This window comes from Dasypus novemcinctus, chromosome 2, assembly GCF_030445035.2.
Source record: "Dasypus novemcinctus isolate mDasNov1 chromosome 2, mDasNov1.1.hap2, whole genome shotgun sequence".
Classification (NCBI taxonomy): Eukaryota; Metazoa; Chordata; class Mammalia; order Cingulata; family Dasypodidae; genus Dasypus; species Dasypus novemcinctus.
In genome coordinates this window covers 11,192,622-11,217,186 of record NC_080674.1, presented here as the reverse complement: position 1 = coordinate 11,217,186, position 24,565 = coordinate 11,192,622, and the positions used below count along the sequence as shown (strand labels likewise).

The 24,565-nt window shown below is 41.8% G+C and overlaps 1 protein-coding gene across 6 annotated transcripts in view; it reads left to right on the top strand.

Moving 5' to 3' along the window:
• The window catches only part of CTNND2 (catenin delta 2), a 1,007,180-nt gene that overhangs the window by 753,452 nt on the left and 229,163 nt on the right, over nucleotides 1-24,565 (top strand). For all 6 annotated transcript variants that reach the window (XM_058306950.2, XM_058306943.2, XM_058306942.2 and 3 more), the window contains one exon: nucleotides 2,161-2,293. In XM_058306950.2, coding sequence (XP_058162933.1) covers nucleotides 2,161-2,293 — 133 coding nt within the window. The remainder of the gene's footprint in view (nucleotides 1-2,160; nucleotides 2,294-24,565) is intronic.

The following is a 24,565-nucleotide window of genomic DNA, read 5'->3' as shown; positions in this document are numbered from 1 at the left end:
ACCTGAGTCCAATCAAAAGGCCCTAAATAGATCTTATCAAGTAATCTAATTAAAGAACCCTCAACCAAATTTAATATAATCAAAGGGTATCCCATCAACAGGAATGGATTAGTTTCAAAACCTAATCTTTTTGAGATTCATAAAACAATTTCAAACTACCACGGAGGGGATATGGAAATTCTGCATTTTTGAATGATTTTTAAAAAGAAAACTACAACTTATCTAGTAAAAAAAGAGATGCTCCTGATAGATGCTGTATAAACCATTGCCTGAAAGAGCAATTACCATTTGGTCAATAAAATACACTAAAATGAATTCTTTACTAATAGTTTTCCAAAACCGTGGGTTTGCCTGAATTCATCTTAATGGTTAACCATCTTAACTGTCTTTACATGAGGCTTCTAATTTTAATTTTCAGGTACTCTTTAGTTATTGATTTAATTTGTATAAAGACTATAATTCTAGGAGCCTGCCATTATAAGAAGAAAGGCTCTACTATCTTGTTATTGCAGAGGTGGTTTAGAATCATGCAACCAAAGGAAATTAAATTTAAAAAGACTTTTTAAAAAAGTCTTTGCGGTTTTTAGTCCAAATTGTTTTCATATAGTCAAGAATTCAGTACTTTGTCCCTTATCAGCTATCATTTAAGTATATTTTATAGCAAATGTATTACTGTACTATATATCCTTTTAAGACTATAAATGTATTTGCTTAAGATTTTAATATAAATGTATTAAATATTTAATACAAATTAAATTGAATGCTTTATCTTTCCAATAAAAATGAAGCAATTTCAAAGGTTTACAGTATTTCATATTGTTTTCACTGGCCATAAAGGGAAGCAGCAACATGTTTCAAGCTTTGCTTGACAACTCCTACTGGTTGTGATAAAGGAAAGATAAAGAGAACAGGTTAGAATCTGTGAGGAAACTTTTAACCTTGTCTGTTCTTTCTATATCCCATTTTTATGATTCCTCTTCCCAGATGCTGGCATGTGTGCTTTTAAGTTGTTTCTCCAGTAATAGAGATAGGTGTTTGCAAATCCTCATTTCTCTTTCAGCCTGTCCCTTGGATAAATAGTACCCCTTTGTGGCTCTGGAGTCAGGTTTTTATCTGTGGTCTCAGATGTTGCTTTTTTATTTTTATTTTTTAATTATTTCTCTGTTAAAATCCAGCTCCCAAATACCTGAATGGAATCTCTACATTTGGTCCTGGCAGGACTATGTTCTAACTGATTGAGCTGGGTGGTTTCATTAAAAAATATTCACTTGCGTAATGAGACAACCAAGTTGTGTTTTTAAATGAACTTAAATATCTTACAGCATATTTCTTAAGGTACAGTAGGTAAGTAGCTTCCTGGAGTAACCCAGATATAAGGAGGAGAATACAGGGAAACACTGTACAGTACATAACATTTACTAACTTTGTGTGAATAAGCCAAGTTCTTTAAATAAATGCTTTTTTTTAATACAAAATACTCCTTTGGCTTAGCTCTTATCATCAGAGAATCCTTTAGGGAATCCATCTATTTTTAAAGAGGTGGTTATGATAAGAACAATGACAATAATTGCAGCAACATTTTGATTTGGACTCTTCCGGTTATATTTTCTTTTGTCTTTTAACTAAATATTATATTTGAATCAGACTGTTAAAATAATATATTAGGAATTAAATGTAGATATAGCCATTTTGAGTCCACATGAATATGTATATATTAAGAAAATCATGGAAAACTTTAAAAGTTATTTTTCATAATCTATGCAAACATGTGGCTTCAACAGATACACTTCAGATTATTTAAATATATATAAATACGTGGAATGGGGTGGAGCTCAGTGGTGCAGCGCCTGCTTTGCATGCTTGAGGTTCCGGGTTCAATTCCCGGTACCTCCTTAAAAAAGATAAAGAAACAACTAAATATATGTAAGTATGATCTACATATAATATACTTACGTGTGTTCATGCTTATACACTTCCAAACGATTTACTCAAGGCGATCTTCAAAACCCCCTTTGAAACGGCTGAGTATATAAGGACACCAAAAGCCTTCCTTGTGACTAATGCCCTGTAAACTTAAGGATAGTTCATAAATGAGTTAACTGTGTGTTAGCGGCATGGCGGGGCTGGTCGCTCATGTTCTTCCACCTTCCTTTTGTTCAGAGAATTTGGATGGAGAGACCCGGAACTGCCTGAAGTGATTCAGATGTTGCAGCATCAGTTTCCCTCAGTCCAGTCCAATGCCGCAGCCTATTTACAGCACCTCTGCTTTGGAGACAATAAAATAAAAGCTGAGGTAAGTGCTCCTTGGATTTTCCAATGACTGGTGTCAGATCCAGAATCATGTAGGTATTTTTAGAGTAATGTTGAAAGGGAAATCAAGGAGGAAAACAAAAGTTACATTTTCAAAATTTAGATCCATATTTAATACAGAAACACATCACATTTCATCTAAATCAGGCTCATGCCTGTGGACCCATTCTACATCTATACCTGTCAAAATATAGGCGTAGACGACCAAGGACCTGTGCTAGCTCACCAGAGGGGCGGATTGTCAAATGCTGCTCTTATAGGTGTGATTTGCCTGGAATCCTCTGCCCCTCAATCCTAATGAATGCAAAGCCTCTCGTTGGCTCCTCAAAATACAATAAAATTGTTACAGGCTCTATATGGTATGGCCTCTCCTTCCTGGAAAACTAACTGATAGAAAGGGAATAAAGTGGTTTTGTTATAAGCAGGTGCTTTGAGTCATTTACAAGATTCCAGTGGATTTAATGCAGATCTAGGTGTTCCATTGAAGAGTCTGTGGTTGGTACCCACAGTAAACAATGGTTAAAATGTTCTGGGTTTTTTGGAGTACTTTAATGTGCATGCATTGTGGTATGTTTAGACAAAGGACAAGCATTTGCATACAAGCAGCTGAGTAATCAAATTTTAAAAAGATTTTATAAGCTATAAAGAGTCATCTCTCTAGCATGTAAGCAGTTTTGAGGATGAGTAAATTAGCTTAGAAGTGGAACGAAAACTTTTAAAGGATGTAATTGCAATGTGCTATAGATTTTGCTTGCCTACACTGGGATGTATATAGGCTATCAGCTTTTTATCATTTTTCTCTCTCTCTTCCACTGGGATCACAAAGATTTGGTCCATTCTTATTCTCACCAGAAAAAAAAAAAACCATAATTTTCATGGAATGAACATGAAACAGTGGTTCTCAACCAGGTGCTGTTATGCGCCCCAGGGGTCATTTGGCAGTGGGTTGTCACACTAGGAGGGTGGAGGAGAGGACCCTTGACCTCTGGTGGGTAAAGGCCAAGGGTACTGTTAAACACCCTACAGTGCACAAGTCCCCCCCTCCCAAATACTTATTCAACCCAAAATGTCCATAGTACTGACGTTGAGAAATCCTGATTCAGAATAATATTGTCCACCTCATATGAACTTAACGGTCAAAAAACTCAACTGTCAAAATGACCTAACAACAAGTTAAAGTTAGAGACTCCCATCCCACTTGGAAGTTTTCCTAGACAATCTCTGACTTCAGTAGAAAGCAAAAGGCCAACAAAGTGAGGGGCAGATTTCTGATGCCAGGATCGCCTACATCAGTTTTTGAAGATAACAGCAATGAGAGTTTCTTTAAAGGTCACCAAAGCATTTCTTTAAAGGTCACCAAAGCATTTCATTCCACTATTAGCATAAAGTTGATCAGACACCCAGAATTGAGATAGTCCCCACCCAAAAGTTGGTTTGGGTGTCAAGACTTAGTTCACCGCACACACACAAGAGGGCATGAGAAGGGGTGTTACTCATAAAACCGAGGCTTTCGGTGAGGGTGGAGTGGCTCCCACGCAGGTCCTGAAATGGCTTGGGGTTTTTGTGGTTAGGGAGAAGGGCTGGAGTGAGGGCTCTGTCCAGGGCTGGGACTTGAATGGCCCAACCTGCCGCCAGTGCCGAGGCAGGGAGCACCTGGCCTTGCTTCTCAGCTTGTCTGGCTGTGGCAGAAGTGGAGGGGAATGGTGGGGCTTGAGAGCTGCCAGCAGTCAACCATCAAAAATGGTGTCAGAGCCCTGATGGCAGGGTCAGTGGACTCCCTGGCTCCATAGAAGTGCTGCCCAGAAGGACCGTGAGGCCTCTCAGTCGTGGTGGCGCCTGACTGTCAGCCGTGGGCTTGCACTTCGGAAGCCCCCCCAGTGCCCTGTGCTAGACGGGAGGCGGTGCAGTGCTGGGGAGACCAGCACGTGCGTCAGTGTCAGACGACATGGCTTCCTATGGCAGCTCCCCGGTCTCTAGCACTGTGACCTTGAGCCAGCTGAGTGTCCTTGAAGCCTCTGTTAGCGATTACATGAGCGAGTATCTGCAAACTGCTTGGTGCCAGGATATTCACTCATTCACCTTTTGATCCAGGAATATCGGTAAGACTCCTAATTTTATGTGTGTGTGCCTGTGTGTGTTCAGTGATTTCTTTTTGCTGTGGGCATCCTCAAGGTTGTCGATATCACCTCTCCACTTGAAATCTCACAACAGCTGACACTTAGAGAAGATGGTTCACGTGATTGATGTCAGGCCTCTGCTCCAGCCCTAACATGGCCAGACCTCAGGAGGACGGTCCCTTGTCCTGGTGGGGCTCACATGAGAGAGAAGAGAGGGGCGATGGAGGCAGAGGCCAGTGCCTGATACCATGCTGACCAGCCGAGGTCAGAGTTAGAGAGCTTAGCCAGAGGGTCCTAGGAAGTGCAAAAGGCCTTCACAAATAGGCCGAGGAATCTGGAGTTTTCCTTTCTCTCTCTCCTTCAATGACACAGGGAGGGAGGTACGCACACACACACACACGACCTCTGATGGGGACTTGGTGCACACCCATTTTGTTCTCTCATCCCAACTCCAGGCCTAAACTATTAGTTATGGGTTCTACCTTGGTGACGGATGGCTGCCTGTCATGTTTTCATATACAGTTATTGATTTTTGTAATTACCTGTTGTCCAAATACTAATCTTGCAGGCACTAGCCTTTCCAAATTTACTCAGACTCCTAGTCTTTCTACTGCATTTTATTGAATTGATTTAGCCCTTCAGTCTTCATTTCATTATTGGTATTGACTTGGCTCACACAATGGCTAGGCCGTTGAGCAAAAAGCAGAATTAAATCTCCCCTATGTGGAGGGTCATAAATCATGCCTTTCTCATTCCTTATTACAGTGCTTTGGGCGTACAGTTTTCAGATAATGAAGCCAAGAAACACAGTGTTATTCAAAACGATGCCAGACCAGGTACAAAGTTGGGAATCCACCTCCGTAAGTCAGGAGGTGAAAGCCCCTTCTTTAACTTTTCTACAGGTCTACCTAGGGAACTTGGATTTGAGATAAGCACCATCCCCCCAGGTCCCCTCCCAGCTCAGCAACCACCCGAGAGTAAGGAAGTGTTTGCCTCCAAGGGTGGAAGTGCTGGTTATAGAAACTTGGAGGACCAGTGGTTGCCAAATGGCCAAAGTTGAGATAGGAGGGAATCACAGAGACTGAGAAAAGTCAGAAGAAAAGCAGCTGAGCAAAAAGTAAAGAAGGTGGGAGAACGAGGAGGGTAAAGAGAGGGGCTGGGCTGTTGCCAAAAACACAGCGAGTTTGTGCAGCTCATTTTCACGGGCTAATGAATATCTGACGTGGAGGTGGGTCATCCTGCTTTAAAGAGCAGAAGTGCGATTGACACGGACGGATGTCGCTGATATTTGAACTATGTCTGCCATCTACATCATCTTCTAAATTGTTGGCAGTGTCCCAATCAGTCACACTTGGGATAGAGGAATTACTAGACATGAAAAGTTGCTCCTGCACATGTATGACAGCCTTCTAAGAGTTGCATCGATCCTGAGAACTCTAGCATTCTTCACTAATAATCTCTTCATTCTTTCTGAGAATTCCTTGGTTAAGAATATTGAGAACACCCCTTTGATTTGGGGATGATACTAAGTGCTTTTTACCAGTTTGGACAATTTGAGTGTATTTATCTACAACCCTTCGGCATTCCCCCCCATTTCTTCTTAGGCACACACTGGGAAGCACGTAGGGCCCTCGCGGATCCCCACCTGTGCAGTCATTCCCAAAGAGGAGCATCTGTGTGCATGTGTCCTTTATAGGGTAATGTTCAAGATAGTGTGCTCTCTAGAGATAAAAAGCATTTGCAAGGAAGCGGATGTGGCTCGAGCAGTTGAGCTCCTGCCTACCACGTGGGAGGTCCCAGGTTCAGTTCCTGGTGCCTCCTGAAGAAGACAAGCAAGACAGTGAGCTGGCACAATGGGCGGGTGCGGTGAGCTGGTGTAACTAGGAGACACAGAGGAAAGACAATGGGAGACACAACAAAGCAGGGGGCTGAGGTGGCTCAGGCGATTGGGCACCTCTCTCCCTCATGGGAGGTCCCGGGTTTGGTTCCCAGTGCCTCCTAAAGAGAAAACGAGCAGACACAGAGAGCACACAGTGAATGGACACAGAGAGCAGACAGCAATCACAGAACAATGAGGAGAGGGGAATAAATAGGTTAAATCTTTGAAAAAAAGCTTTTGTACCTTTTCAAGTGACTAATAAGGATGATCTTAAAATGTGTTTTCTTTCAAACAAAGGATCATTCCCTTAACATAACTCCTTAAAAAGCTCTAACTTTATGATGTGATGTTACTACGTGAGAGGATTGGCTGGGACTCAGTTGGCCATGATGGAAATGGTGGGTGACCACCACTAAGTAAGATTAGTTCAAGGCTTCGACCAGATCACTTCTTGTTAGATGAAAAATTAGCCGCTCCTGTCTAGTAAACTTAACACAGTTCTGGGACAGAACTTTTCCTTTAGGAAACCAATGCTGGTTTTTTCATCCTAACTCATATAAAGCATGTTTGTTTTGAAAGAAATGGAATTCTCAGTTCTAGTGCAAAGGGGAGCTAATTGACAGCCTCAGCTTGTGTTAGTGGAGGGATCCGAACAGAATGCTCTTTATTTCCTGCCTTTAAAGAGCCCACAGCCTACTGGACACACGACCTGTAAACAGGCAGTGCAGGAGCGTGCATTAAGCCCAATGGAAAGGTAGATTCTGGGCCTGCCAGGGAACAGGCAAGATGCTTATACCCAGCCTCCGAGAGTCAAAGAGAGCTTCCTCCTCCTCACAGCGTTACCTCCTGAATTTTAAATTAGGAGTTGTCAGAAGAGTGTAGCCTAAGGCAAGCCCACTAAGAATAGATGAAATGAGGCTCAGATTGAAGAATATCAATCCTTTAGAATTTCCTGTATGGGTGTGTGTCTTGAGTGTGTGAGCACATCCGTGATTTCAATATGTTTGTATCCTTTATACTAATATTTTCTAAATTGGTATCATCTTTCCTTAATGATGCTAACTCTAAAACAGAAATTGATATCTGTGTATCCTGTGTATTCCTTCTCACATAATTTCCACTTTATTCAGACCAACTTAGAACAGTTGATGTTAAAAAAATTTTCAGACTTGCCCCTATCTACTAAATTTAAAGTGCATCGTAATTTCTACTTTATTCTTGATTCTTTCTAACTCGTATAGTTCGAGAGTAGGTGCTGTCCATCTCTCAGTTACTTATTTTTGAACCATTTCTTCTCTTACCTTCATTATAAGTTGTTCTGCTTTTTTTTTTTTTTTTTTTTTTGCAAAAGAGCCTGTATTTAGTTGGTAGGTACCAGCAAACAGCATAGTGCCAGGTTTATCTCAGGCTCTGGAGCCCGACCTCCCCATTTGAGCCCTGGATGCTCTACTTCTTTCTAATTCTGTGACTTTGGCCAAGTTGCTTTATTTCTCTGATACTCAGTCACCCAGCCTGTAACATGGCGTGTCTGCCGTGGAGAATCCACATCGCAGAAGAGAGGTGGCTGGTAGAGGAAGCAGTTAAGGAGTGTGAGTTATTGTTAGTGTGTGTTTAGTACATTTTGAAAATATAAATGAAGAGAATCCTTCTCTAACAGTTCATGTAAAATCAATCTCAGTTTTTTAGATGGGTTGTTTGTATGCATTATTCTTTACTTGTATTTTTCATCCTTCATATTTTGAAATCTGTTCCTGTCATCTAGAGAAGGCTAGAAACACACATTGTTTAAACAACTAGTTTGAACCCCTGCCCTTCAGGAGGTTACAATCAAAGAACCATTCCCACATATCAACACCAAAGAACACATAACCCGATCCAAATACTTAATATTAATATTAAGTAATTATATTAATACTTAATATATGACAGGGGAACTAATTTGTATGTTCAACTCCTATCTCTGTTCTTGGACACATTAGATACATATGAGTAAGGGAAGGAAGCAACAGGAAACAGACAAAGACACAAATCTATCATATGCCAGACTGTGATACTGACAGTGAAGAAAAATGAGCACTCCTGGCCCCAGAGGTCACCAAAGAGAGATTTCAGTAAGTTAATAACTTCCAGTACCAAGTTTTTAAAAAGTCCCAGTTCTTGATAGAGGACTCCAGTTTCCCTAGTTTCCCTGGTTTCCCTAGCGGCAGTTGAGACATCATGCTTCGTGACCTTTTCCAATGAGAAGCTGAACCAGAGAACTGGGAGAGGGAAGGAAACTGCCTCGGGCAAAGGTGGGCATAAGATGGAGGGAAGCCAGGTGCACAGGGGAGCAGCCCACAAAGATTGTGGACGAAAGGACAAAGGATGACTGGCATCTCGTTTCCCAATTGGCTGTTGGCTCAGCTTCTGAGCTGGTAACTTACCTCTGTCCTACCAGAGCAGAGGGCAGTGATGGCACAGGGCTCCGGTCAGACCTAATGAACAAGAATGGGAGTCTCTCAAGTTTAAGGTCCCTTCAAGGAAGATGAACTACAGCAGGGTCTCCAAGGCGAGAAGAGACTGCGGGGCTAAGTAATTTAATGCAATAGCATTAGGGGTATAATGCAATAGCAGTTAGGGGTAACAAGACAAGGGCATCGGAGTGAGGCTACCAGCTGTGGGGCAGCACAAAGCCACAGCCCACTAGAGTGGGTTGAATGGTGGCCCTGGAAAGATATGTCCACATTCTAACCCAGGAGACTGCAATATTTTCCCCCTTATTTGGAAAAAGTGTCTTTGCAGATATAATTAAGGCTCTCGAGAGGAAATCACCCTAGAATTTGGGGTGAACCCTAAATCCAATGACAGGTATCATTATAGGAGAAAGGCAGGGGGAGATTTGAGACCCAGAGACTCAGGAGAAGATGATGGAGTGATGCTGCTACCAGCCAGACTTGGAGCCACCAGTCGGTGGGAGACATGAGGAGGGCCCCTCCCCAGAGCCTTCGAGGGAGCATGGCCTGTGGACACCTTGACTGCAGATGTCTGGCCTCCAAAACTGCAAGAGACTAGATTTCTGCTATGATAAGCCCCCAGTCATGGTACTTTGTTATGGCCACCCTGGAGTAACTCCATCACTCTAGAGCCCACAAGCCACAGCGGACGTGAGGACCAAGCGAAGTGGGGCAGCAGCTGCCTAGCTGGCCCTTGTGTGGAAACATCCCTCCCCCTCGCAGCCCCAAGGGCAAAGGAGAAAGTAGAGGGAAAAGGAGGACGGTGAGAATTGCCCTCCAGGCAGCTGGAATTCATCCAGGCAGCTGGAGCTCAAGTCCAGCTACTTGGGGAGAGTGGGATATCTTAGGGGTGGGAAATTGTCATAAATGGTAGGCTGAAATCTTCTAAGTAGAATGAGACTATTTTAATAACCAAAAGTGAGTGAAAGTTAAGCAGTCAGACTGATGATGTCTGGCTGAAATGTAGCTACCCTGCATTTGGACAACTGATGAAACCACCAAGTACAAATGTGCCCTTTGCAAGACTGCGAGTCAGAGAGCAATCTCTGAAACTGGGTCATGACTTGGGAACCATGATGTGGCAGGTATTTTCAAAATCTCTTTGAAGTGTCTTTGCTTGGTTTGCTAAAATTCACTTTGGGTTATTTAACTTTAGTTCTTCTCTGGACTGTACACTCCTTTTTATTTTAATGGTTTATCTTTTTTATCTGTTCCCTCCCCAGTGCTTTGGATTCTTTCTAATAATTAACAAAAGAAACAGATGGTCCATCTGAACATCAGCCCATTTCCCTTGGCATCCTCCCAGGTAGAGGAACCCAGGTCGGACCTGGTGATTTCTCCATGCCCTGTTTACCTGGCTTGTTTCTGGACAGGCTCTCCAGTTTCATATTTCAGAAAAGAAGACCTGTACCCACAGAACTAAACCTGTTTCAGGGAAGTAGTCCACCTTTTATCCAACCTGAAGACTCAACTAGCAATCACAGTCAAGTCCTTTTCTTTAGTCTTTAGGGAGAGTGGCAGAAAACACCCCTGATCTCCATCCTCCTTGTAATACCTTGCTCTTAGTGATGCTGACTCATCATCGTTAGACCTTGTTTCTAAATGAAAAATCTCTAAACCATTGGATCAAGGAAGAGTCATCTTGTTTATCCTATCATCCTTTTGATTTTTCCCTTCCAAACATTCCCCAGGTTTTCCTGGCACACAGAACTAAAGAGAACAGTTTGTCAAAATACAGAAACAACACAAGGAGCCTGCATGCCATGGTATGTTCACCTAGGTTAGAATGCACATTTCTCTCCTTTTGATGATGGCACTGCAGGTCTCTGCTTTCCTCCGTTTCTGTCATCTCTGATCCATTAATTCACACAAGGTGAACAGTCTCAGGCTGCCCCCGTTTGACCCTCCAACCACGTTTATTACTTCAGCTGGGTTATTGTTAAATTTAATTGTAAATCCCATAGTTTCAGACCTCCTGAGCTTGATGGCACCTGCACCCATGTCATGACTTTGCTCCCTGCTCCAGCCCGTGTACCATCTTGGAAATGCTTAGCACTGTTGGAGCCACAGAGCATGAAGGACATGAGTCACACCTACTTAAAGAAGAGAGGTCATTGACTTATTATGAGTGTATGAAGATTTCTTGCTCAGCCTCATTTCCAATGCTCAATAAAATTCTGATTGGAAGAAACATGTCTTGATACCCAAACTGCCCCATAGATGTTTTGTCACATCACTTCTCTATTGTCTGCACTTCATCACTATGAATGTTTTTAAATGTTCTAAGAAAAGCCATAGATGATAATGATATGATAAGTATTCTGGTTTGGTAGCCCCAAAGCACTTTATAACCAAACCCTTAATGGAAGTGAAAGAAAAAAAAAAACCTATTTTACTAAGAGCCTCTCAAAATTCTAATTGCCCTTCTGCACTTAAAATCCTTCTTAATTAATTTGCCTCTTGAATAAAAAGTAAAATACTGAGGAGGCATTAACTCTTTTGTTATTTGAATTTAATTATACATATAGAATGATTTCTGCATTGCCTTTGGATCTATACAGGTGGTCTCTACTTTTCAAAGATTGCTTGAAAGAAAGACTCCTATGATTCAGAATGTGTTTTCCCTGGAAATAGTGATACATAGGGATACCAGGCTCCACAGACAGCTCATAAAAGCCACGTTAACCCACAGTGTACATGAATGAGAGCAGTGGATGAATGCTATCCAATCTCCATGTATTCCTGGGGAAGAGCAGACAGTGGTTCCAACAGGAATGCTGGGCATTCATCTCCAGTATTCTGCTGCCAGAGCTCCCAAACCCTTCCTTGGGGGCTTTGGCCTGGGATTGGGGACTATCCTGACTGCAAAGCACAGGCGACAGAATCTGTTGTTTGGGGATGGGCTCCAGGAAAAGAGGGACAAGTGAAATGGAGGAAGGAAACAATGATAGTGCTATGATGGGAGACGTCGATTTTGAGGGAGCTCCTGGCAGTATCTGTGTTAACAATGCTGGTAGTAGAGACTTGTCCCCTGCCTTATAACAACATTTTATGCAAAAGATTTATTTGATCAAAGCACCCAGCTTTTATAGGTTGGCTGTATAGATTATTAAGGTCTAATAAAGTAGCTTTGATGGTATCCAATATAGTTCAAGCTAATAAGGAAGCTCAACAGGCATTGGGGATTTACAGTGCTGACATTGTTCTAGAAAATTCCTTCTTTTTGGCTTGTCGCAAAAGCCAGTAGAAGCAACAGAAAGACAACCCTAATTCTTCAGAGCCGATGACTACCATTCTGTCATTAGATATTGACCTTTCTGAAATGCAATTGGTGGCTTCCTCTTGGGCACTCATAGTGTGTTTACATCCCCAAGGGACATTTGAAGCCTGAAATTCCTTTTAGAACTTAGGGAATGTCAGAAAAGACGACATAAGGAAGAGTCTGCCCTAAAAATTCTGGTTAATGTAGAAATTAGATCAAGACCCCTTTATGGTTGGTTACACTGGAGGGGTCTACTGAATGCATGAGAGGGGACCTCAGATCCCGGGGTCCCCAGCCTTGTTCCCTTCTGAGGCTTCGTCCTCTGTTCTAGTGAACTGGACCCAACCTAGAATCCCTTATCAGAGCAAGGTGAGCAATACCAGGACTTGCAGGCAGCGTTGCTACAAAGCTGGAGAAGGGACACCTCAGGAAGGCTACTTCTGTCCACTCTGGTTTACTGAAAGTTTAGTGGTCACAGGATACAAAGCAAACACACCACAGCAAATCTTCCCACCTGGTCAGGTTGTGTTCTTTTGAATGCTTCATTTGGAAAGTTACCAGTTATGCTGAGCCATTCATTAGTTTTATAAACAGTGCGACCTGCCACATCAGGAAGACTTGTCCTGTCTGTCCTCATGGAAATTATGAGAATCATTTAATTTGGACTCATGGACAGTGGCTAAAGGGCTGGCAGAACTGTAGGCAAATAGCGATGGCCAGTCCTTGGTACTTCTTTATGGAGAGTAGATATTGAGATTGCCTTGTTCCTACCAGACCTAAATTTGGACAGATGCTGTAAATGCACCTCACCAGTTATCCAAAGAATGAGCCCTGGTAGTTAGAGACAGAGAATGATCTATTGGCCGTGACCATGGAGACAGCAACCTGGGTATCTAAAATGAGTGGCAGCTCTCTCTATCCGCAAGTGGGGCCATGGAAGCAGCTGCCTTGTTATCCAGTGAAGCCTGAAGCCTTGCTAATGAGCACATACTTGCTGACAGGTAAACTGAGTTTACTTATATATTAGCTTCTTATTGTGGCCATCACAGATTCCCACAAATTAGTAACTTAATACAATACCAACGTATTATCTTGTAGTTCTTGAGGCCAAAAGCTCAAACTGTGTCTTTCTCACCATGCGACAGCCAAGGTGTCAGCAGGGCTGTGTTCCTTTGTGGATGCTCTAGGGAAGAATCTATTCCTTGCCTTTTCCTGTTTCTAGAAGCTGCCTGTATCCCTTGGTTCTTAGCCTCCTTCCATTTTCAAAGCCAGAAGTAGCATCTTTCTCAGCATGCCCACTTTCTGCTTCCCACGCTCCTGCTTCCCCCTTCTACACTGAAAGGAACTTTGTAATTACATTGAGCCCTCCCAGATAATCTAGGATAATTAGATAGTTGCTTTATTTTAGGGTCAGCTGATTAGCAACCTCAATCCCATCTGCAGCCTCGACCACACCATAGCATATTGATGAATTCTAGGGACTGGGACATGGACATCTTCGGGGGACATGATTCTGCCCACCACAACCTATTTGAAGAAGGAGGATTTCCTCTCAGCACCCAGAACCCCTGGGGTTGACGGAAGGATGCCATATTCTCTCCTGCTCTGTGTAGCCATCTTCCTACAGATCCAGTTCCATGTTCTTTGTCATTAAAGGACCATTATTTCCTTGGACTAGCCACATGCCTTCATCCATCCCATGGTGCTATGTAGCCTTGAAAGCAAATGTTGACCATGTGTTGGGCAAGTCTCAACTCTCCTTAGGAAAATCTCCCCTTGAAAATTTCCATGTAAATACAATTTCCTTAATTTTGTCATTCACATTTGCCATTTCCCAAGCACTGTAAGCATGGATGCCCACAACTAAACTAACACCTCACCATTTTTCATATATCCTCTCTGAATTTCCAAAGCTAACTTTTTTCCATTTTTGAGAGGTTTCTGGGCTCTAGATTTAATTTTTCTGCAGTGAACACCCAAGAAATGAATCAATAGATGATAATTTGTTTTGCAATTTAGATTTTTCCATTTTAGTGTCTTAGACACTGAAGAGTGACAGCAGCCTGTGAAGATTCTGAATTATGAATAATCTTCCTCATTGTTCTGACTTTTACCTGTCTCTACCATTTAACCCAAGTTCATCTAATGAAAATGGGCTATTCAACCATGGGCCTGAGTGCTACAGTATTTCACATGCTTTTATATATTTTTATGTTAAGGAAAACAAGACATCTGCAAATCTATAATTAGCTAATATATTCAGCATTGGCGCCTATAAACAAGATGCAGGTGTACATAGTGAGAAGTTGTACATAACGTTGGCTTTTACTTGTGGGGAAAAGTGTTCTTCATGAAGTGAAGAAATAAAGTAACAAGAAAAGGCATTTTTACATATGCAAAATATTTGCTGGGAAATCTTAGGCACCACAAATAATAACTTACTTGGCCACATGACTTTTCTTCTCAAGGGTAGACTGCGCAAACTGGCCTTATTCCAAAATTTCAAGGTACACCATCAAGACTGCAGTCAGTCAAAAAATAATATTGAGTGCCTCCTGCCTACCGCGTGCTTCTTGGCCACTGGGTGGAATGGGAAAGGAAATCAACAATTACATATATCCTCGTCAATCCTTCAGGTGGTAATTGGGAGCACAGAAGGAATCTAAGGGAGAAGGGGAGGGACACATGCTGCATTAGATGGTTACTCAGCTCAACAGGAGGCCTGAGTGATGGGAAGGACCGAGATGAGGACACGCTGAACTGCTCAGAAGCTGCCAGAAGCCCAAAGCAGCTGAAGCCCCAAGTGAGTAAGATAGATGAGTGACGGAGGCACAGAGAAGGCCAGAGCATGTCCAGTGGGACCTAGAAGGCCAAAGTTGGGGACCTTCCCAGTGTGAACTGATGATTCATATTTCTAAAAAACAACTCTGACCCCTGTGTGTGCAGAATTTGAAACAGCACAAAAGAAAATTCTTGCTGAAGCCCCTGATTCATTGTTAGCCTTCAGCACCTGTCAGCCTGTTAAAAACAGAGCATAACCATGGACTTCCTTCTAATGTAGGGGGAAAAAAATGTCTGAAATAGCACACAAAACTTATTTTTAAATTTGTGAAGAATTTACCTGGCCAATAGCCTTTTAAATGCCAAATTAGTAAATGGGACAGATTATAATGAAACTTGATTTTTTTAAACACACACTGAAGATTTTTAAAAGAATGTATTTATAGGCTATGCAGAAAGATGGAGTAAAACCCGGATCTTCTCTCTATTTATAGTTGAGAGTTTATAGCCACTAATGTACATTCAAGAACTGAAACTCTTAGAAATGAAATTATTAGGTAAAAAAGGAAAAAAGGTCTTCTCAATCTCTGTGGCTTTTAAATTAATTGGAAGGTAAAATACCTAGAGGGCAAGTCCTTTGAAGCTACAAATGATAGGTTATAAAAGAAAAGACAATAAGTGCTACAAATTTTAAATGGGAATGAAATAATTTAAATAACTGAATGAATGAAAATGCTTTCTCTTTTAAATATATATTCTTAGGGAAGCAGATTTGGCTCAACTAATAGGACATCCGCCTACCATGTAGGAGGTCCAGGGTTCAAACCCAGGGCCTCCTGACCAATGTGGTGAGTTCACCCACATGCAATGCTGCTGCACATGCAAGGAGTGCCCTGCCACATAGGGGTGTCCCCCATGTAGGGAGCCCCACGCCCAAGGAGTGCACCCCTCAAGAAGAGCCGCCCTGCATGAAAAAAGTGCAGCCTGCCCAGGAGTGGCACTGCATACACGGAGAGCTGATGCTGCAAGATGACACAACAAAAAGAGACACAGATTCCCAGTGCCGCTGACAAGAATGCAAACAGACAAAGAACACACAGTGAATGGACACAGAGAGCAGACAACAGGTGGGGACACAGAGAGCAGACAACAGGGGAGGAAATAAATAAAAAAGAAATCTTTAAAAAATAAAAATTAAAAATATGTGTACTTACATACATATATTTATTATAGCATCTATTACGCAAATATACATACGAAATTACAGAAATCTGTGCAATTTAGTACCACTAACTCTCTAAAATTCCCAGGAGAGTTGCTATGTCCTCAGAACTTCTGAGATAATCTTCCATATGATTCCTACAATAAAGCCTCACCCCCCTCTAAGGGTGACCCAGAGATGCACTAGATTATACTTGGTGGAATTCCTTAGAACATAGTTTTTTAGAATTTCAGAGGTCACAGATGCACCAAACAAATGTTATTTTCTTATTATACCAAATCCAAATGTCATATAAATGTTCTGCTTGGGCTGACGGACAAAATGAAGACTGAATAATATTTCATCAGCTGAGCAGTCTCATTGAATAACTCAAATTTCACGATGCCTTGTTACAGACAGATTTCCCTGATAACAGCTTTTGTGAGTTCAGTAGAAGCGAGTGATAAAATAAGGTTAACATGTTCCAGTTTGCAGATCCTAAAAAGGGCTGGTCATGGTGGTTGAATCTGGCAGTTTTCTGGGGGGATCTCCGTGTGCTGGAACTTTCTGTTTCCCTTGTGCATAGCCTCTGGGACCCCCTGCAGCCTCCACTCTCGGATTCTGGGGACAGAACTAACCGGTTACTCATGAGATGGCTTCAATGGTTACCTAACTGGACCTAGAGTACAAAACAGTCAACATAAGAAATAGAAAGCCTAATTAAATAGACAGCTGAGGGAAGCAGACTTGGCCCAATGGATAGGGCGTCCACCTACCACATGGGAGGTCCACAGTTTGAACCCCGGGCCTCCATGACCTGTGTGGAGTTGGCCCATGCGTAGTGCTGATGCACGCAAGGAGTGCCGTGCCACTCAGGGGTGTCCCCCGCGTAGGGGAGCCCCACGCGCAAGGAGTGCGCCCTGTAAGGAGAGCCACTCAGCACGAAAGAAAGTGCAGCCTGCCCAAGAATGGCGCCGCACACACAGAGAGCTGACACAACAAGATGACGCAACAAAAAGAAACAGAGTCCTGGTGCCGCTGATAAGGATAGAAGCAGTCACAGAAGAACGCACAGCGAATGGACACAGAGAGCAGACAACTGGGGGGAGGGGAGGGGAGAGAAATAAAAAAGTAAATAGACTGCTGAGGTATGGGAAAACCCCACGTGTTTGTGAAACTGTAACGTCCCAGCTGCCAGAAAAACAGTCGCGAGTGTTCCATATCTAAGGTACACTTTTATAAGCCCCCTGATGCTTTCTCTTTGAATTGTCTCTCAGTTTCATTCTGTTGCCTTCACTGCTTAACTTCCTATGTCATTCCCCTCCTCAAAAGTGGGTGCCTATGTACTGTCACCGCAAATATCTCCTCCTTTACATGGCTGTCCATGCCAGCCCCACTCTGGTCCCTTCCCAGCATCCCACCAACACTCCCTTTCATTTCTGCCTCTCAAAAGCACCCCTGCAGGCAGGCACCACTCTTTACACTGTCTTCCCATCCTCTCCACCGTCCAACCAGAACCAGCCGTCATCTGTGTGGACCACAGCAGCAGACGGTCAGAGGAGACCTCTGCACACAGCCCACCTCCTTCAGTGTTGGGCTTGTTCTTTAAACTTCCCATAAATCTTACATTCTACTCCATAAAGTTTCCAAGTCTGATTGGAAAAGAACCATTTCTCACCGCCCCAGCAGAGCAGAAAGCATAGGTTACTTCCCTAACCAAAGTCTCTGTTTCCATGTGTTGGAGCAAGATGGCTGCTGACATTTTTCATGGCTCAGGGTTCCTGGGTTCCTCTCTTCCTGGGGCTTGCTTCTCTTTCCTCTGTGTGCTGACTTCCTGCGGCTCCAGCTTAAGACTTCAGCATCAAACTCCAACATCAAAACTCTAACATTAAAAACTTTCCACTCTGTCCTTTGTCATGTCTTTTATCTGTGATTCCCCACCCACCAAGGGGCAGGGGCTCAAAGCTCTACTGGCACAATTACTTAATCAAGTAAACCTCTGAATCCAATATAATCTAATATGCCCAGAGGAAAAGACCAATTTGCAAACATAATTCAATATTTCTTTTTGGAACTCCTCAATAATATCAAACTGCTATAGCAGTTAAACCAAACAAAACTGAAATTGTTTTCTCAACCCAAATTTAAGTTCAATAAGTATTGGCTATTAGGAGTGTATGAGCAAGTATATCTTCAGATCATATATCTTTAGATCATAAAGGTGACTCATAACCTTAAAATAGAAGGAAAAAAGACTCAGATACATACAAGAAAACACTTTCTGGCCTATAGTTGATATAATAAAGCAAATTTTATATCCTTTGTACTTCTTTCATTCTAATTGAACTCTTATTTGAGGTAGTTTTATTTTTTAATATAGTATTTAATTGAAATTATAATAAATGTATAGAAACGTTGTCTCTACATATCTTGCAGAACTTTTTTTGATGAGATATATTATGTTTGTTATTGGTCCTTAGGGGCTGTAACCATAGTCATCCTATTATGTTATTTCTGTGTCCATACTTAGCATCATCTTGTATTTCAGAAAATGTTGTTTTCCATTTTGCAATAACGAAAGAACAGCAGTTTTTAAAATGCATGCTTTTGTAATGCCAGTAAAATGGAGATTTAAATGAGGACCACGTCCTTCGTAAGAGCTGCCATCTTTCAGTCCACCTAAAAGTCCTCTTGCGATAATCATCGATGCACTCTTGTATTAACAACGAAGGGCCCCAATCCTAGTCATCCTTGATTCCTTTCCAGTTAGACTCCATATCTGGAAATCAACCTGGAGCTCACTCATTTCTCAGCACTCACACCCCCTATCTGACCTCAAGCTGCCGTCGTCCTCTCCCCTGGACAATTGTCACGGCCTGTCAGGGACTCCCGCTTCAACCCGTGTGCTGCTACAGAGCCTGTTCTGCACGAGTGCATGTGCAGTGGTGTTTGAAACAAGGAAGTTAGGTCAACTCTAATTCCCACCTTCTTCCGAGTGAGGCCCTAAGTCTTTCCAAGGCCTGGGTGCTTCGAGACCCTGCCCTGCGCAGCTGAGCATTCTCGTTTCTCTCCCTCCTTCCCCAAGCTCTCTCAGCTCTGGCCACCCTGGCCTCTCTCCTTTCCTTGGAACCCTGTATCTGCAAGGTTCCTGTGTCCTCAGGGCTCACTCCCCTGAGCTTAGTACCTAAAAGGTTCATCCCCCTGTACCATTTGCCCCACCTCCCATTTTTCCTGCCTTATCTTCTTTAGAGTTCTTATCACCAGACAGACCCACATTTAGGGGCTAAAGCTAATACAATTTGGGAATCCTTTAGAAGGAAAAGAATACAGAATTGCAAACGGAAAATTGCTAGTCTCTTCCAGTTAAGGCTGCCTCTGTCTTTCACTATTGAATTTGTCCTATTTACTTGTTTCTTTACTTAATTTTGACTCCTAAGCCTTCTTCCATCGTGCCCACCTCTGAGCCCTAAGTCCTGAAACAGAGCAGGCACTTGATAAATATTTGTCGGATGAGTGATAATGCGATCCTTAGCATAATGGAAGCTTTGGGGGACAGTATTTGTGGACTTATTCTGTTCACGTTCTGAAACATTTTAATATTTTTCAAATAATTAAATTAGATTTCTACCTTAAGGGATTTGTGTTTTCAAAATTTACATGAGCTCTTCTAAAACTCATGTCTCTGATGTTAAACAATACATGAATTTAGATTTTTCACACATACATTAGACTATATATTGTCCAAATTAAGAAGTAAAAGATTAGTAATTGTTCATCTAAAAAGTACATGTTGATACTCAAGGAAGATGACTGATTAATTATTTAAAAATCTAAGATCAGAATTGGAGGCATATTCAGTTGACCTTATATCATTAATTTAAATTCTATGTGTAAAACTATTTCCACGGCATTGTTAGCCTCAAAGTGAAGCGTGTGTACAATTATGACTTCTGACTTTGTATTCAAATGTGGGCCTTCTGAGCCCAGTAACCTATAAATATCTATTTATACATTCCTTTAGTGCTTCTGTGTTTTGTGTTTCATATTTGAATTTCTATTTCATCTGGAATTTACTTTGTACACTTGTGAAGAAAGACTCAAATCTCATTTTCTCCTCAATGATGAGCCTGCGTTCACTGACTTTAGGGGTTAAATCCCCACTGCTCCATAGTCCTATCCTGAAGGCTTGTAAATATGCTGATCTTTTCTGGTTCTTTTCTCCTTTCCCCTTGTTCTTGGCTGATTCTTGGGCTATTGTTGTACTGTTCTCTTTGTTGGTGCTTTAGAATACACTCATGAGTCTTCATTTTCCCATGATCTTTTTTTTTCCATGTTCATTCTTCTGTAAGAACTCTGGAGTCATTATGTATTTAAAAAAAAAAAACCCTTTTAAATATCATGGGTTTTGGTTTAGAACAGTTTCGATTTTTAAATTCATCTGGGGACAGTGGGTAACTTTACAATGTAGTGTCTTCTTATATGGGAAAGTGGTGGGTGCCCACATTTATTCAGGTCCCCTGTTACATACCTGAGCAAAGTTATGCAATGTACCTCTTACACATACTCGCCCAATTCATGGCATGTTTGTATCCTGGCTATTTAATATGTTGTATTGCTGTTGTGAATGGAATGTTTTTCCGCTTAACTTTTAACTGATTATTACTTTTTATATATAATAACACTGATTTATGTACAGTCATAAGAAAGCTTTTCATTTCTTAAACATTTAGCTTGTATTTTACTGAATTCCCTTACTAATTCCATAAGATTTTCAGTTGATCTTGATAGTTGTGTGTCTTTCTCCCTGTTGATTTGCCTCTTATTTTGGCTTTTGGTCTTACTCTACTGATCATAACCTCTACTACAAAGTTAAGTAAGAAGGCTGATAGCTGGCATCCTTACTTTATTTCAGATTTAAATGGGGCTCTTTTCAGTGCTGAGTTGCTTGAGCACCGTAGTCGTCACTGGTTTTTTATGAGCCAATTTCAGACAGTCTATTCCGTAGCTATAAAACAAGCTCTCACGACCAGACATAATGGCAAGCAGTAGATCTGGAGTCCAGACAAGCAATCTAATTAGGACCCTAAACTTGAGCAGCTAATAGGACAAGAATTGCCCTACCAGACCAGAAAGAAGCCAAAGAGATTAGGGTCCAAAGAAGTGGGCAAGGAGATTTGGGTCAGGACCGGCCATCCAGAGAGGCCTCCTTAGGTTTTTGGTTTTTCTTTTTAAAAGATTTGTTTTTTATTTATTTCTCTGTCCTTCCCTGCCCACCCCACCACCACTTCCAGTTGTCTGCTCTCTGTCTCTATTCACTGCGTGTTCTGGGTCCACTTGTATTCTTGTCTGCGGCACTGGCAATCTGTGTCTCTTTTTGTTGCGTCATCTTGCTGCGTCAGCTCTCCGTGTGTGCGGCGCCACTCCTGGGCAGGCTGCACTTTTCTTGCACTGGGCGGCTCTCCTTACTGGGCGCAGTCCTTGCGCATGGGGCTCCCCTACATGGGGGACACCCCTGTGTGGCACAGCACTCCTTGCACGCGTCAGCACTGTGCATGGGCCAGCTCATCATGTGGGTCTGGAGGCCCTGGGCTTGAACCCTGGACCTCCCGTGTGGTAGGTAGATATTCTATCCATTGAGAATATCTTCCCCTCCTTAAGTTTTAAACCATGTCCACCTTGGGAAACAATAAATCCTTGTTTAGGTTATGGTCCTGACTATGTGTCGTTGATATAGATGATGCAAATAACACAAAGCCTTCCATGTAGTTTCATCAAATGTTAACTAGGTAAAATTCTCACTGTCACATAGAGTATCTGTTTCAATAGACTGTGAAAATCTGCAAGAGATGGGACAGTGCCCAAGGGAAAGGAAAATCAAGGCTAACTATTGAAGCCAGGAGCGTGGTTTTCAAAGGAGAAATTCCCCCAAACACATGCACACACACACACATACATACCATAAGTGCCACTGGATGAGGATGTTACAAATTAGCCAAGAATTGCGGTGCTGGGATCTCGCTGCCTGACAGTGGCCTATTCAGTAAAACCTGGACCTTCTCCGGCACTGTAATCTAATTTCTTCCACACTTTGTAACTTAGAGAAAACCCTGGGGCTTTACTATCAGCCAATATCTAAATGTGGACATGGAAAGTAAATATTTGAGTTCTGTTGTGGAACACAGGAAGGGAAGGCACCCTTACTGGAGGCATTTTTGGTGGTAGTCACTGCTTTGTGATTTTGCACTCAATATCTATATGAACAGTTCAAAACAACCACCAGGTCACGGAAACCGTTAGAGCTACTTGGGGCGCCTTTCCCGAGTGGTGGCTTTGTGTTAGGAATCTGTGGAATCACGTGGATTACTTTCTTGTTAAAATAGAGAAGAGGAAGACGTAGGGGCCCTTTCCTGGGCGAGTTGAGCTGGTCCTGGGCTTTCAGCAATTCTGAGCCCTGACAAGGGTGTTTGTGCGAGGGCATCAGCTTTTCAGCCCCGAGATAGACAGCGCTGGGGCGCGTTTGACCTCGGTGCCCCCTTCCTTGGCAGGCGGCAGGATTTTCAAGAGAGAATCCAGGCTGCCTGCTGTTCGTCTATGTACATCTGGCTGTCTTTCATTCCCCGACAGGGTGAAGAGCTAGGAAACCTCACCGCTCGTGATCACGGTTAGCAAGAGGGGAATGGAAAGACCCGTGGACTGTCAGAGAGATAATTTGCTCGTGGCTTTTCAGCTGCTTTGTTCCTTTCACAGTGCCTTGTGAATTGCATCACTGTGTGGAATGACTCACATTCAAACCCAAATAAAGGCTTTTCCCCCTTTCCCTTTGGTTCTTTAAAAGATGGCACCAGGTGGGTGATGATAACTTGAAAGTTCAAACTGATCTGAAAAATAGATCATTTAAGGAGATTAATGAGGAATGGTTCTCTTTACGGACAGAACCTAGCAATATATATAATACAATACCAGCTACTTCTTTAGAAGTTTAAAGTGAAGAGAGTTTAAAAAAAAATCAGGTTCCCCTGTCCGGGGTGCTCATTTTGTTACGTGCATTGCAATTACCTGTATAACGGCCTCTCCCGACTTCAGGGCCATCTGCGGGGAGCTGGTGTGGGAAATGTGCATCGTGTGAGAAAGGGTCTGGGAATTGTGGGGGACTTTGGACTCAATACTTAAGTGGAAAGAATAAGGGAATAAAATAGTCATAATAATGCATCTGTCCACGCCTGTGTATGAGCTCCAGGGGCTTCTCCCAGTAACCATTCTTTGAGGTAGGCAGGGCAGAAACACAAACTTTACACACCAAAATAGCTTGTGCTGGACAAGAATAGAGATGAAATCACATCCTACGTCATGAGATATGAGTGGTGCCTGGGAAATCTTTCTGAGAGCAGAATCTTCAAAATCATTGAAGCTGCAGTTGATTAAATCTTTTAAGTTGTTTGATTTGCTACTACTTGCTTTTCATCTCCTTATTAGAACTCCTTTATAAGTAAAGTAAAAATGTGGTCTTTCTTTTTGCCCAAAATACTCTATATATTTCCTTTTTTTAAATAAGAACTAGTATCAACTCAAAATTGTATTTTAAAAGCCTGCTTTTTGTCAATTAAAGTTATCATAATGGGAAAAAACATTCCATTAAATGGCATCCCCATTCTTTTTAAATGATAGATGAGTTAATTCATTGTACTTGCCTCAGAAATATACATGGGTACAATAAAGATACAGCATGCTTTGAAATTATTTTTTAAATGAGCAATCCAATCCATACATTTCGTTCTAGAATAAATATATTCCCTATTTAATCTCAATAGTTATTCACCATTGTGAAGTCATGATCAATTAAGCATAATAGAGTTCACATATTAAAATTTATAAAGTTATATCTGCATATTATTAAATTAGTCTATGTATAGACCAGGTAATAAAGTCAATTAAGAATATCCTTTAACAGGTTGGTACTTAACTTCTGTGGAGAAATTTCTATTCAAGTCCTCTAACCATTTTTAATTGGGCTGTTTGCCTTTTTGTTAAACCCTTCACATTTAAAATCTCATTTAATCCTCAAAACAACTCTGTGATGTAGGTTCATATTTTCTTCATGTTTTGCAGACATTTAAGTAACTTGCCTGAAGGGACACAGGTTTTAAGAGCAAGAGCCGTGATTTGATCCCTTGTGGTCTAACTGCAAAACCACTACTGTATGCCCCTTCTCTAAAACACAATTTAAAAAGAAATATAATTCTTCCTTGGTTCACCTATTAAATGGAGGCAATTAAATGGAAATACATCAATGCAGATTCTATGGAAACATGGATTATGTAACTGGCTCTATTCTATAAGGGCAATTCAGTAAGGGAAAAAAACATATTTTACATTTAGCAATTTCTACATTATAGTTGAAAAGTGAGATTCAATTATCTCTGGCTTTGGATCCACAAATTCTATATCTTTCAGTATGTTTTTAAGCAGAAAAAAAAATTTGTTAAACATTAGTAAGGAATATATTTTAACTATGTCTTTTTTTAG